Source organism: Coregonus clupeaformis, unplaced genomic scaffold, assembly GCF_020615455.1.
Source record: "Coregonus clupeaformis isolate EN_2021a unplaced genomic scaffold, ASM2061545v1 scaf1089, whole genome shotgun sequence".
Classification (NCBI taxonomy): Eukaryota; Metazoa; Chordata; class Actinopteri; order Salmoniformes; family Salmonidae; genus Coregonus; species Coregonus clupeaformis.
Genome location: NW_025534543.1, coordinates 146076 through 162464, shown reverse-complemented (window position 1 = coordinate 162464; position 16389 = coordinate 146076). Strand labels below are relative to the sequence as shown.

General features: G+C 42.5%; 1 protein-coding gene across 1 annotated transcript; it reads left to right on the top strand.

Moving 5' to 3' along the window:
• The first annotated feature begins 815 nt into the window (after positions 1-815).
• sall1a (spalt-like transcription factor 1a) lies at positions 816-15062 on the top strand. Its single transcript, XM_045217516.1, has 3 exons — positions 816-1707; positions 8815-12596; positions 13855-15062. The coding sequence occupies exons 1-3, from the start codon at positions 1635-1637 to the stop codon at positions 14293-14295; spliced, it is 4296 nt and encodes a 1431-aa protein (XP_045073451.1). The 5' UTR covers positions 816-1634; the 3' UTR covers positions 14296-15062.
• Positions 15063-16389: the final 1327 nt, after the last annotated feature.

The window sequence follows — 16389 nt, the reverse complement described above, 5'->3', positions numbered from 1 at the left end:
AGTAGGTTTTAAAATGGAGTTAACTATTGGCTTCACATATTCAAAACAATGTTTAACAATTAAATTATATTAATCAACGCTTATTACGTGACCTATATTGTATTTTAATGCTTTATCAATAAAGATCTTGATTAATTTAAGTCTGGCCCTATTCTCCTCCCCGTTGTATATGCCAGTAGTTCTCTATGTTGAAAAAGTATACAATTATCGTTGTGTTTGGAGCAAAGATCAACGTCTATTCAGTGTAACCTATATAGTTTTAAATTTCTACTATTGGGATAATTATTTTCTTTAAATCCACTTCTTGAATAGCAACTGCTTTTGTCTTGTATTACAACTGCGCAATAAGGTTCTCCTTTTTGTTACAGAACTGATGAAAACATAAACCGGACGTACAGCAAAAGAGACACATAGGCTACCGGTGACATGATGGGCTACAGTAGGCTACAATTTGGACAAGACGCTGATTGTAGCGAGTTTGAAATGAAAGCAACTCAATGTTTCAATGACGCGCAAGTTCGTGAAATGTATGCATGATGCGCTGAAGTAGCCTATGTATAGTAAACATCTATAAACAACACAAACATTTTCATGCCTTCGTAAACAGAATCATACACTCTTTACTGTCCCCTCTACTGGTCAGTCACTCGCTCACGCTCACACACACACACTCGCTCGCGAACCATGTGTATGAGAGAGAGCGCGAGAGAGAGCGAGAGAGAGGGGAGAGAGAGAGCGAGAGAGATTGCACCTCCGACGGTTTATGATAGAATAGCCCAGTGACCAATCACATCATAGATGGGCTGGGCTCAACATTTCTCACAGTCCTACATGGGCCCTTAAAGTTTGTTTGTTCGCGGAATGCGGTGTGTGATGAAAACGTGTTACTAACCCCGTTCGGCGATGATCAAATGAATCTGATTGGAATATTCGATACATAGCTTGGACTTCCGAGACACCTACGGTGCCATTACGCATGAGACTCCTATAGTCGATCTACGTTTTCCTCGCTGCGTTGAGGCACCACCAACCAACGATTAGGTATCGGTGTTTCAACATACAAGACCTGAATTACAACGACCTCAATGCAAATCTGAAAGGAGGATATGCACAGCAACAGGGATCAGAGTTGTGGAAACTATTTGTATGTGAGATCACGGAGGTTTCACCGTGAGCGTCTCATCAGTTCAAATTTACCTAACTCTGCTGGGTTTGATCGCTGCTTGGTCAATAGGAAAGATACGGTTCCGCGCATTGACTCAAGACTGACATTCCACTAGTAGCCAAGATAAGCTTTACGTAGCTACCAGCTGGTTGCTAAGAAGGGTTAAACTGTATCTAAAGGGAGTTGGAAAACCCAGCCTTTTCTTCCACACGGATCAACTCATTGGGTGGGAGCTGAGAGAGAGACAAGAGTCCCCAGCAAATCAGGACCTAATTGATTAAAGAGACTTAATTTGAATAGGGGGCTGGCGAGGTGCCAATCGCCTTTCAAAGAACCCTGTATGATTAATCGCAAAGCATTATTGATAATCATAACAGGACACATGCGCGGTGGATGGGCTCGATTTTCGTCATTTTGAGCAGATTTTGTATTAATTTTGTATTATTTCTTGGCTGATGTGTGAGCCAGCATGTCGCGGAGGAAACAAGCAAAGCCGCAACATTTCCAATCCGACCCTCATCTGGCCTTATCCGAGCACAATGGTAAGTTCGGGAAATGGATCGCTCTTATCCAAGCTACTATCTTTCAATATCTGGTTTACAGATTTTTTTGTCTTTTTTAGGGTTGTTTCTTTTTGGATAGGAACTATTCCCCCTTTTCTAAGTTAGCCTAATTTTCAATGAAACCATGCAACTTACAGTCTCAAAATCAGCTTATCACAACTAGACACATTTACTATGTGTTTAGGCTATCTACTTAATGATCAAACTATAGGCCGTGCCTTTTGTATATCGCTCTAAGACACAGTAAAATACTTTTATTCTTCTAAATATCATATTATTGCGTTTTGTTGTTCATACAACTTTAGAATGAAACTGTATGTTACAAAATATAACCGTTAAAAAGTGCATGCGTTATAATCTTGTTATTAGGCTGCTTAGTCTACTTTTACCTCGACATAGGCTTGTCTGTAGCCTACACTTTTAGTATTCACTTTTTAGAACACTTTGTGTGGTAGGCTACAAAGTTTGAGTTTTTAATCAGCATTTTTGTTTTACACACTTTGGAGCAAGTTTCCTCTATTGCTGCGGCAGGCGAAGTTGCTGCAGCGAGACGCTCCTTCAAGTTTCTGCTTTTGTAGTCGACTCAGTTTTCACTCCAATCATTGCCCAACTGTACACTGTGCACGGACAAGATACTTGTGCGTCGAAATAACCAATGTTTAGGCATATATAGAATATAAATAATAATCTGCATACTCTTATAAAGTTTCTACTGTTTCTGACTGTCGCGTATGTAGGCTAGTCTACAAATTCGGTATTTCTCAGCCAAGCATTGGCTAGATGAAAATCAAATGATATATAAAATATAATCATTATTTGCTTGCAATGAATACCTTATCGATTTTCAGTTTGTGGACATCTTTGTGGTCTTAATGGTGGATGGTAAACATTAGTTTACAAATTATATGTAAACATTAGTTTACAGGGAGGTAGCTCAGTTGGTAGAGCATGGCGTTTGCAACGCCAGGGTTGTGGGTCCAATTCCCACGGGGGGCCAGTATGAAAAAAATCAAAATAAAATAATAAAATAATAATGTATGCACTCACTAACTGTAAGTCGCTCTGGATAAGAGCGTCTGCTAAATGACATAAATGTAAATATGACTTTTAAACCACAATCTCAATGTGATGCTCGATGCAACAGAACACTGAAGTCATAATGACCTTATAGTTATTATGTATATCATTATTTAATGTTAATACATTATAATAGTTTTAGGCTTAGCCGCATGCACACTTTTTGTTTACTTCCTACATTTCCCTTGTGTATATTCCTAAACCATAATTTTGAAAATATTTAAAAACTAAATATTAGTATAGATGACATACTGCTTTCGATTCTCTCTCTTTCGCCCCCTTTTTACACACACACACACACACACACACACACACACACCTGAGAGAAAGAAACAGTGAGGCACAGAGGCCTGTTATTTTACGAGATAAACAAGTTAACTTCTCCCTGAAACTTCTCCCTATCATTTTCCAAAATATGTAAAGAGTTTTATGTTCATTTACTTTAACAAAAGCTCAGCACCAAATTACCGTGAAAATTAGCTGGTATAAAGAAATATGTCAAGTTGTGGTTGAGAGCATCAAAAAGATGGTTGCTTTTGGAACGCTTTGTCACACTTGCGAGTTTCCACTACTCCGAAGTGACCAGCTGTCCATCTCTGTTAAGTCCACCCAACAGTCACGTTTCCTCTTATGATGATAACTTTGATAAAATGATGTCTTCCAGAGCGACTTACAACAAGTTGGGCTTTAATTTTCTATTGCTAAAGATGTGCTTTAGACCTGATGTGAAAAACCAGGTTATGGAAGTATGAAAACGTTTTTTTTATAGGCCTACAACACCTATAGCCATAACTTTCACCCTATAGTGTTTGTAAGGTATTTTGATTCGGCAAAGTTTAAGTTTCACTATCTTAAAAATAGCAAGCAATTTCCAGATTATTAAAGTTTGTATATTCTATATTGCCTCAAACGTACAATTTAATGCAATAACCATTACAAAAAAATTGTTGAATGGTCGTAGTGAAACGACTGTAGTTTCGATCTAAAATTGTAGAATTGTAGATGTATTTCAAAAGTCTCAAATATATAGTAGATTTAAGCGTTGCGTTTTCTCTGTTCATTCGTTTAAATGGTTAGAGTAGGCTTTGTCTTTTTGCAGATGATATTGTCATTGGCATTTTTTCAAAGGAAATCAGAAGCTCCTGTCTCTGATACAGTTTCCATTTGACTTGTTTGTAGTGACTGCTCTATAGTAGCCCATATTACACTATTATTACTATTATTAGTATTCATATCTGTTTGTTAGAAGTGTTTGCCATGACATAGCCTACAGAAAGAAAACAATAGAGGCTCTTTTATTTACCCTATATGGTTGTTTTTTCCATACACATTGTCTATGTATTTTCCTTCTGAAGAGTTGTATGGAAAGATATTTTCATCGAAACAGTCCATTTAGTTTGACTTATTTTTCATATATAATTCATCTATATTTTTGGAATGACTTGACGTTGTCCATGTTTTAAGCTGTTTGCTGTGTGTACAGCAATGTTGTTTGCAGTATACTTTCAGAAACACGTTATGCTAACTGGAAATAAAGGTCTGTTTCACCAACTAAAAAAACCTTGCATGAGAAGCATTTATTGCTACCTAAGGTTGCATGATTTTGTTGGAACTAAGGATCAATGCAAAACATTGTCTATACCTAGAATCATACTTGTTTTTCCATGACTGTTGCGTTTTCCCTCAAATTTAATAAAGTAGTGAATAGTAACTTTAGTCATTCTCTGTCAGCAGACTGGTGCCTACTGAGTTTCACAATAAATAACCCAAATTCATTATGCGTTAAACAAGCTGAAAATGCAATACCTGTAATTCTGGGTTAGGGACATGGAATACTTGCATTTCTGGTAATGGGTTGATAATTCTAGAATGTGTGCTCATGACTGAGAGATCTCCTGTTTGTGTGGAACTGGAAAGTCCTCAGGAGTCTCTGTATGCAAAATAAAAAGAGGGAGGCTAACATTCCCAATACACTTTAAGGAGACGCTGAGGGCATTTTGCAGCTGGGTAGTTAGTGTATGAGGCTGTGAGAGTCAAGGCTGTCTGTCTGTCTGTCTCTCATCTCGTCGCTCCAAGAGAGAGAGAGTTCTCGGGAGGGATGTTGAGCTGTTTTAACCTTTGCCAGAGTCCCCCTGTGTCTCCCTGTGTGAAGTTGATGAGAGTTCAGGCCGCAGTGTGTTCTCCTGTACCTCGTCATTGACCCCGCTGATCAGAGCCACAGGGGCCTAGCAGGGACCCTGTCCTCTATTTGTGATGGGGGGGTCTTATCAATGTGACCGCCATCCCCTTTCACCCTGCCAGAGTAGCCCCCCCAGAGGGAGATCGGCAGGGCGGTCCCCGGCCCTTCGCACTGTTGTACCCCGCAAACAACAGGGATTCAGTTACTTGTCATTTTGCCAATGTTTATATAGTGGAAGGCTGAGATGTATCCCGGCTGAAGGACTTGCTTGCTTTTCTCCCTTCTCCTCCCCTTTAAGCTTTAAGCATGTCACCAGGGCAAAGCTGCTAAGGCTGGGGCTTGTCCGTCCGGGAAACGGCAGCTTTAGTGGAACCCCATCTAGTGTTCACTGGGATGTTTCCAGTGAGGCCAGCAGTGTGAGGGCTGGAGAGGAGATGGGTTAGCTCATGCAGGCATCAGACATCAGACATCCTACTGAATTCACAAGTGTGAAGAGGCTTGAAGCCAGCGTCCCTGCAAAGTAACGTAGGAACTCTCAAAAAGCTACTCTGTCATCTTTTCTACTAATCAACATTTCTATCTCCCTTATTATTCACTCGCTTCTGTCCTTTTTCTCAGAGGATCTCGGTTTTGGTATGTGTCTCTTCTGCCTCCCTGAAGGCCTGTGCTCTGGTGACTCCTTGTTGCATGATGATGATGAGATTTAGCAGTTTTAGGACACCGCTTTTATACAGAGTAACACATTATTTATATTCAGAGATAATCCTCAGCTATTTTTTAAAACATTGACTAACTTATGCACGGTTGCTGTAGACATTTGGGCGTTGTGTGGATTAGAGCTGTTCTCATTTAGGCTGCGTATTTGTTGGTGTTATTTTCATAGTATTCTTTTTTTTTATTCATAAAGATATCAGATTAACAAAATATTCAATATCATCTCTTTTTAAATGCATGTCTACTTATGTAAACAGACATGATTACCTCAGTAAATGATTATAGATTTAAGACTTTCAGATACTGCATGCTTCTGAGATGTTTTACCATTTTTAATAGTCAAGGTGGTGGTATGGAAATAGCTTCTTGTGAAAGAGCACATTTGAGATGGAATAATTTGATTGTTTTACTTTGACCACTATTTGCTTTACAATCACTGAGTATTTACGAAGGAAGGGGGTGGGGTGTGCTGGGTGTTGAGAGTAACACACTTTGAGATTTAGAAAGTGAATTTTCCCCTTGGTTGGTCAAATCCTAGCCTGTTACAAGTATGTTATTATTACGGACATATATATATATATATATATACATATATATATATATATATATTGTGGTTTCAGTGAATGTTATGAGAACTCTAAAGTTGATAACAGAGTTACATTTGGGCATATGCTCTTTGTTTTATTTTTCTCTGTGGTTTTGGATATAGTTATTTTGGTCGATAAACACGATAATGTTTAGATAGAATCCACAATGTGATACAATCCACAATGTCCAGTTTCCATTCACTTGATAAATGACAGAATGTTCCATTGAAGGATAGGTATTACTCTGTATTAGACTGACTGCCTAACTAAATACGTTTTCCACTAGTCTCTGAACAAACTTGAGCTAGTCACTTGTTCTTAGTGTTTTCCTACAGATTCCATTGGACAGTTTAAACAAACTTTTGGATGTATGGAATCTTCAATCTTTTTCTATTTTTTTTACATTAATGATATGTGGAAATAGTAGCTCGCGGCTTCAACATGTGTGTCATCACTACACTGCAGTGTACTTTAATCTAGTACGAGAATTTTTTGCATTGATAGTGCACTTTTGTAAGTTTGTAAAAGTTTGCTCCTGTAACCTCTAGGTACGTTTTTTAAGTTCTTAAAGGGGGGTTCAAGCGCTTTTTATTTTTTAGTTGACTTTGGAAAAGTTTTCTCACGTTTTTGGTTAGCTACATCAGTATTTTCTACAGCAGTGTATTCAGGACATTGTGTAAGTTGATGTATTTCCTCTTACTTAAAATCCACTTTCATTTGTTCACATGGTCAACCAATACCAAACAAAGATAGTCTTCCTTCCCACGAGGTAAATCAAACACATTTTTCATTACTGACGCTTTCAGGGGGGGCTGCATGGTTGATATTAAAAAGTTACCATTAAAGTTGGAGCGAGTCTTCTCCGTTTGCATGGTTAGAGTGGTGTGAGTCTGGGTTTTACTGTCATGGCAACTTTGCGTTATCTGATGTCCCAGAGCAGAGAAACATTGAGGGAGATAATCCCTGAATTAAACAGGATCTGCTTTGAGTCGGCCAAGATGAGCAGAGCAGGCCAGGCCGTGCCGACTAGCCCGCCACTCCCATGCTGAGTGAACAATGGGAAGCCATCCTGTCTCAGTGGGGCAGGGCCGCACTCCGCTCTCTCTCTGTCTCTCTCTCTCTCTCTGGGTTTCATTTGCAAATGAATCCTCCTCCCTTTTTGCCCCTGATGAAAATGTAGATGGCCGGCGCCCACAATGAAAGGGATTCATAGAGAATTGCAATTTGTATATCAACTTGTATGTTAAACAGTGAGATGTTGGTTTGGCAAAAAGGAGATAGAATGAGGAAAGTCTGGAGCACAGCAGTGGCCCATGGGTGTTGTCTCGCCTTTTGTTCTTTTCACACTAACCCCTGTGTTTGTTGAATGGACATTGCATAACCAAAAGCAGTTTCTATGCACATTTAAAATACAATTATCATTCATTTTGCGTATTCTTATTGGCTGGTATTGAATTGCCTGTTGCTTAAACTGGTGTGGCCAGTTGCTTGGTTTTGGGCAGCAAGATGTTCATTTTAATATACTGTATATGACAGCAGCTCCACTCATAGTTCTTGACTCACCATTTGTAGTTATGTTTTTGTTTTATTTTTCACTAAAAAGTATATATAAAGCATTGTGATACTTACACATTTACAACACTACAAATGAACAGTTGGAATTCCGTTTTTTTATACAAAGTTTTATACTTTATGTTTAACTCTTCATTTTATATTAGGTACTATAATGTGTTTTATTTATTTTATGTGATGTATATTTATTAAATATACATTACATATTTATGTTATGTATATTTATTAAAATATGTGTTATGTAAACATAATAGTATAATAATGGCATATATAATTTTGCACCGTCTGTGTTGAGTGTCCGAGTAGCTAGAGAGAACAATCTGGAATCCAAAGGCTCTGTTTATTGTTGCTGTCAGATTCCGATTGCAGCTTCAATGGATACAAATTAGCTTAGTGACAGGGCTAACCTGTCCAAGATGCCTGTAGTCGAGTTGAAAATGAGCAAAGTTGACAGCAAATTGAAAGTCTAATAAGTCCTTCAAATGGTTGATTTACGCTCAGTGGACAAGTAGACATTGAGGAGTATGAAATATTGGAAATCAATGCTTCTCTATGAAATGTCATTAAGCACCAATGTCCTCACTTCATAGTATTTTATATGTTGATGGATTATCTATAGAAAATGATTACTTAAAAGATGGTTGGATTGATGAAACCCAGATGTACATCTTCAAAGATCACTTTTAGGCAATATTAGAACAAGCATTATTGATTTACATTATTTTCTTATCCTGTTTCTCAGAGTCACCACATTAAAAGGGGTCTTTTTCCATTTTTTCTTTTGGTTTATTGTTGCTTTTTTGATGGTTGTTTTTTTGTGAACGTATCAAGCGGATAAGTGTAAAACTGATTAATTTAAGATTAACAACAAAGGAATTTGAATAGATAAAGCTGCTTCTTCAGCTGCAAAACATTTGTAATCACTAATCCTCTGTTTCCCCCTCCTGTGTTTTTCAGGGGACACAGAGGAGCCCTGCTCGGAGGAAGACCCCCCCTACAAGGAGTCAGATGCCAACGTCTGTAGCAGATGTTGTGCTGAGTTCTTTGAACTATCAGATCTTGAACAGCACCAGAAGAATTGCACTAAGAATCAATTAGTTCTGATAGTGAATGAAAATCCTGCCTCTCCCTCCGGAACCTTCTCGCCCGGCTCCCCTCCACATAATCCTGATGAGCAGATGAATGACACGGTTAATAACACTGATCAAGCGGAGTGCAGTGACCTTTTGGAGCATAACGCTCTTGACAAAGAAGAATCTATGGACGTCGACGTTTCCGGAATCAACGCTCATCACGGTCACGACAATGATGGAGGCAACAGCCACATGGAAGGAGGCAGTCCCATCAACATGAACACGGGCAGTGGAAACAGCCACAGCTCCAGCAGGAACAGCTCTGGCCCAGCACCAGGCACCTCGACCATCTCTGCCCCTCAGCTACCTCAGCTCGGCAACCTGACTGACCTGGGGAGCTTCTCTATGATCAACAGCAACGTCATCATCGAAAACCTGCAGAGCACCAAAGTGGCTGTGGCCCAGTTCTCCCAGGAGACGCAGCGCTCCTCTGGGACCGGGTCCGGGGGCCCCAGGGTGGCAGTGCCGGCCCTGATGGAGCAACTCCTGGGCCTGCAGCAGCAACAGATCCACCAGCTGCAGCTCATTGAACAGATCCGTCACCAGATCCTTCTACTGGCCTCCCAGTCCCCTGAAATGCAGGTGCCCCCCAGCATCTCAGCACCATTAGGCTCGTTGGGGCAGTCAGCCAACCCACTGACCACGCTCAGCTCCCATCTCTCTCAGCAGCTGGCTGCAGCCGCGGGCCTAGCACAGAGCCTGGCCAGCCAGTCTGCCAGCATCAGCAGCCTGAAGCAGCTGGCTGAAAGGGCACAGCTACCTCAGAGCAACAACCCCAGCAGCGGTGAATCATCTCAGAGCATCAGCTCACTGGGGCCGTCCACAGTCAACAACGCCCAGTCGTCATCTGACAAGAGGCCAATACATGCGATCAGCAGCAACCTCCACTCTCAGCTCAGCAACCCATCACACACTAAGTCGTCCATGCCAGCCTTTGGGATAGGTAGCCTGTTGAACCCTGTAACTAATCCACTTCTACCTCAGCCCCCCTCCGGCAACCCTCTATTTTCCAGCTCCCTGCCCAGTATTGGCACCACAGTGGAGGACCTCAACTCTCTGGCCGCGCTGGCCCAGAGGAAAGGCAAGCCACCAAACGTAACTTCATTTGAACCCAAGAGCAGCTCAGAGGAGGCGTTCTTCAAGCATAAGTGCAGGTTTTGTGCCAAAGTGTTTGGGAGTGACAGTGCCTTGCAGATCCACCTGCGATCTCACACAGGTGAGAGGCCGTACAAGTGTAACATCTGTGGCAATCGCTTCTCCACCCGGGGTAATTTGAAGGTCCACTTCCAGCGTCATAAAGAGAAGTATCCACATGTTCAGATGAACCCATACCCTGTCCCTGAGCATTTAGACAATATTCCAACGAGCACCGGCATTCCATATGGTATGTCAATGCCCCCAGAGAAGCCTGTGACCAGCTGGCTGGACAGCAAGCCTGTTCTCTCCACTCTGACCTCGTCAGTGGGCATGCTGCTCCCACCAACCATGCCCAGCCTGCCGCCATTCATTAAAAAAGAGGATCATTCGGTAGCCATAACCAGCCCTTCCATTTCTGCAAAGACTGACTCCGGTCGTGACGCTGCTGAGCCATCAATGAAAAGCAACGATGGGGTGTCTGAAGAAGCTGCGGCCCTGCCTACGTCAAACGGGAAAACTGAAGAGGGCAGTCACTCGTCGAGCTTTATGGCGAGAGTGAGCTCTGAGTCTGAGCGCAACACAGAATACACAACCTCCAACAGCCCTCCTATGATGACCAACCCTCTCATGCCCCTCATGTCTGAGCAGTTCAAGGCTAAGTTCCCGTTCGGGGGCCTCTTGGACCCGCTCCAGGGGTCGGAGACCTCCAAGCTGCAGCAGCTGGTGGAGAACATCGACAGGAAGGTGACAGACCCCAACGAGTGTGTCATCTGCCACCGCGTGCTCAGCTGTCAGAGCGCCCTGAAAATGCATTACCGTACTCACACTGGAGAGAGGCCCTTCAAGTGTAAAGTGTGTGGCAGAGCCTTCACTACCAAGGGGAACCTGAAGACCCACTACACCGTCCACCGGGCCATGCCTCCACTCAGGGTCCATCACTCCTGCCCCATCTGCCAGAAGAAGTTCACCAACGCAGTTGTCCTGCAGCAGCACATCCGCATGCACATGGGAGGGCAGATCCCAAACACCCCACTGCCAGACAGCTACCCTGAGTCCATGGGCTCCGACACGGGTTCCTTCGATGAGAGGAACTTCGATGAGAACTTCGATGACCTGGACAACTTCTCTGATGATGATGATATGGAGGGGATGGAAGGGATGGAGGGGATGGAAGGAATGGAAGACGGCCCTGACAGCAGCGTCCCAGACACCCCTAAGTCAGTCGACGCCTCCCAAGACAGCCTGTGCAATTCCCCCTCTCACACCGAGATGGTCGTCCAGGAGGGGCAGGAGAAAAACCATCATGCCCACCACAACGCCCACCACAATTCCCACCATGATATCGACTATAGAATCCACCACAACAGCCACCATAACAATCAGCATCACAGCCACCATAACAACCACCATAACAATCAGCTTAACAGCCACCGTAACCCCCACCAGAGGCTGGTAGAGGAGCTGCAGGCCAGCAGAATAAAGGCCATGGGGAACGGAGGTTCAATGGAAGGGGACTGCCTCACTAACGACTCCTCATCCCTGGGTGGGGACATCGAGAGCCAGAGTGCCGGGAGTCCAGCTGTGTCAGAATCTACCTCTTCCATGCAGGCCTCGTCCCCCACCAATGGGCAGCCTCAACAGCAACGTAAATCCCCCAGCCTGGAGGAAAGACAGGAGAGACAGGAGAGGCACCAGAGGGCTATGTCCCTGGATCACATCAGTGCCAGCCTCATGCAGCATCACCCTTCCAGCATTGGGGCCCTGGACCTGACATCCTGCAACCCGTCTAAAGACCCACTGGGCATGCTCTTCCCATTCCGCGATCGCGGCACCTTCAAGAACACGGCCTGTGACATCTGTGGGAAGACGTTTGCATGTCAGAGTGCCTTGGACATCCACTACCGAAGCCATACCAAAGAGAGACCATTCATTTGCACAGCCTGTAACCGGGGCTTCTCGACCAAGGGCAACCTGAAGCAGCACATGCTCACTCACCAGATGAGGGACTTGCCCTCGCAGCTCTTCGAACCCTCCAACACCAGCCTCTCCTCCAGTCCGACCCCCTCCCTCCTCTCTGTGAACTCCCTGTCCTCCATGATCAAATCAGAGGTCAACGGCTTCCTCCACGGCCTCCACCACCATCAGGACCACCACAGGGACCACCATAGGGACCATCACAGGGACCATCTACAGGGACCACCACAGGGACACAACCAGGACCGGGATCACCGTAAGGACATGCCCAGCAACATGCCCCATGGCCTGGTGACCTCCTCGGCCTCTACATCCCCGGTGCCCTCGGCCTCTGCTCCTCCACGCCGGACACCCAAGCAGCACTACTGCAACACTTGTGGGAAGACCTTCTCCTCCTCCAGCGCTCTGCAGATACACGAGAGGACCCACACTGGGGAGAAGCCCTTTGCCTGCCACATCTGTGGTCGGGCTTTCACCACCAAAGGAAATCTCAAGGTAATTGTATGATTATAAACATTATGAATGCAATAGGTAAAATACACACATATTCAAAATCTCAGGGCAATTGTATGTTTAAAAACATTATGAATGGATTTGGAAAATGTCCACATATTTATTCATGAATATCTATAAGAGGAGTATAAAAAGCACCCGAATTTTGGTCCACAACTTTGAGCAACAAATTTAAGTGTGTTATGTCAGTGCCATTCGGAAGTAGTAATGGACTATAATTGATGAAAGAACCAGCTTAGCGGAAAGGTTGTATCACCCCATTAATATGATTATTGGGTAGAAACCTGAGAATGTGATCAGCAGAGCACAGCTGGGAATGGTTCAGTTAACAGCATTAACTACAGTTACCAGAGGCAACCATCCTCAGTTTTCCAGAGTTTATCCAATGAAAATCCCAGAGTTTCCCTTTGATCATTTGGAAAAGGTCCCTACTCAGAGATAAACAGGAACTGAAGGGCCAAATGTGATCACACCACTGTGAGAAATCAAGGGGGTGAAACGTAGAGAGGCGTAACATTTAGGAAGGACTGTCAAATGTATAACCAGATTGCAATTACCAGTAATCAGCACTAGTTATAGTTCACACCCTTGTTGATATAAAAATACAATACCCTTATTATTTGTAGCAAGAGTTCACATATTGCTGATGCTATGATTTTGTAGTGTGTTTTTATTAAAATAATGTTTAATTTCTAGCAAGTGATATTTTAAAACACATTGCTAGATGTGTGCTTTCTTGTGTGCTCTGGACAACAGAATCAGTTGTGTATCTGACACCTACATGTTTGAACATTGATTTAAAAAGAATAACATAATTATCTGAAACACTCATCCTTTCAGAATCAAAAGAAGAAGGAAAATACATTGTCCTTGTTGGGAAAGGTCATAGCATGGGTAAATGTCAGATGTAATACTGGCCAGGGCAATGAGAGTGGGCACTGCAATTTGAACAAAAGCACAAGGGTCTCCCTCATGAGACATTTGAATTAAGGTTTCAGATTAAATGCAGTATATCATCCTAGCCATAATAAAATGGTTACACCATGCCCACGTCCCCACGCCTTTCACAGCTCACTGCACCAATCCTCCTGCTGCACCCAGGGTGCTGAACTATTTTAACGCTAACTTGCTGTTTATTATTAAAACATTTTCCGTTGCATCGTCTGTTACTATGTGCCTTTGTTGTGACCAAGTTTTAAATATTGCTTATCTCTCTCTCTCTCTCTGTTTCTCTCTCCAGGTTCATATGGGCACACACATGTGGAACAGCGCCCCTGCCAGACGTGGCCGTCGGCTCTCTGTAGACGGCTCCATGGCCTTCCTGGGCACCAACCCTGTCAAGTTCCCAGAGATCTTCCAGAAGGACATGGTGTCTAGGGCGGGCAACGGAGACCCGGCTAGCTTCTGGAACCAGTACGCTGCAGCCTTCTCCAACGGCCTAGCCATGAAGACCAACGAGATCTCTGTCATCCAGAACGGAGGCCTGCCGTCTCTGTCGGGGAGCATGGGGAACGGGGGCAGTTCGCCCGTGGGCGGCCTCACAGGCAGCCTGGAGAAGCTGCACAGTACAGAATCCAATGCCGCTCTGGCTGGCCTGGAGAAAATGGCCAACGCCGAGAACGGGACCCACTTCCGATTCACACGTTTCATGGAGGACAACAAAGAGATTGTCACCAACTAGAGACTTTTTTCCTCTCATATGTTCACAGAGACACACACACACACACACACACACACACACAGAGGGAGAGAAAGAGAAGACCAAGAATGACTTGGCTTTGGCTTGCCTTTGAAACTTTACGAACATGAGTGTGAAGAGAACTTGCTTTTTTGTACAATGTACAACATGTTATAGTTTTAAGGAGCTTATTTATTAGTGATTATAACCTTGCTCGGAACCAAGTGGAAGCATTAACAGTTCGTTTTTTTCTGTTCTACGGCCAGAATGGGTATGAGCTAAAAGTGTGCTTTTGAAACTTTAGCATATCTTTACCTTAGCATTAAGTTATTTTTTGTCTTTAGTAAATAGCTATAACACAACTGTTGATGTTCATGTGATGCATTAGATCTGTAATAAACGAAACAGAATGGATGTAAATAATGTACACTAATCTACTCTAGATGGTCTAACAGATGTGTATTAACGTTCCCCATGAAAAAAATCATTGAGACTTCAGGCAAGGGACTATGATGGCACTGTAGTCCTTTCCTTATCAACCGCTATTGATCTGTTATTTAAGGAAAAAGAAGGCATTCAAGCATTTCAAGTGTTTATTTAGAGTTACAGTAGGCCTAACCTGTTTTGTTCTTTAATGTTATTCTCTGTATTGTGCTTTTTCTCTTTCTTCCATAATTCCATTTTTTTCTTCTTGATCTTTTTTTATTTGTTTTGCTTTTGTGGTGTAAAGTTTAACACAAAACAGTTGTGTTGTTAGAGGAGATGATGAATTCGGAGAGGGACACTTCCTGGTTTGAACTGAGAAGAGAGCCAATCATGTGGGTGGGATTCTCCTATAGGTCATCTGCTGGATTTCCACATTGCTGCTATGTCCTCAGCATCCTCATTGACATCAAGTGCAACATATGTGTTGAAGTGTATGTAAATAATGTCAGATGTGGGATCTACAAATTCCATCACAACAAAATGTACATATAAAGCTCACAAGACAAAGTCCATCTTGGCCAGGGGACAAATGATAGTGTTTTTATAAATATAAATATATATTAGGTTTGACAACCTTCGGACTGTTACATGCACTTTCTTGGAAAGTTGGAAGATCTTTATGGGTCCAGTTTCTCTACACTTTAATACCTACTAACAACTAAGATAATGTCATTCTTTACTCTAATAATCAAATACATCCGTTTTCCAAAAGAAAATTATGAGTGTTTGTGTCTCTTCATTCTCTTTTATTTCTTTCAGTTTTGTATGCTTTATGATTTGCCGATAATGGGGGTTTGGAATAATTGGAGGGTTTTCACTTTTGAAATGTGGTCTTTTCATGTTATTTGAGGGATCAGATATATTTTTTTGTGGATTTATCTTTTTAATTTGAGTTTAAATAGGCCTACATGCACTTATGAAATAATACTGTATCATGGATCTATAACACTGGTCAATGGTAAATTAATTGATCTCCCCTCTCATTTTCGACTGGCACTTGTTGTGAAGCAGCCTATTCTTTTGTAAAGTAATTTAAAAGTGATTTTCATGATTGTGTCAAACAATCTGAGTTCGGATGTAGACGTAATCAATGAGGACACCTGGGTTGTGTTGATCGGTCATTAAAAATTATGCGATAGCAGAAGTCACATTTCTTAGTTCATCATTCCTGCTGTTGTCAGTCCTTTGAATCTTTAATTAAAGAATCGACCGGTCCAGAAACCCTCTGTCTTTCAAAGGCTTGATGTGATGGATTTAGAAGACTCGTCGTCACTCTAAAGGGTAACTCTCTCTGTCACTCATCGTACATTTTAATCCATGTTTCACCGGAGTGAAATTAGGAAGGAAGTGAATGGGAAGAAATGGGGTGTCCGGGCTTTATGCCTATGCAGATTGCAGACCACGTTTAGTTCAAATTTCAAAATAATGCATCATTATATTCTTGATGATGGCCAGAATAGGCCTTATAAATTACATCAAAGTGAACAACAACAAATTAGCCAATTTAGGCATACAATGTGTCATGGCGCATAGTATTTGAATAATCTATTTCATTTGGTGATAGAAAATATTAATTTTTGTTTTGAGCTAGTGTCCTAAGAGAAGCTGCAT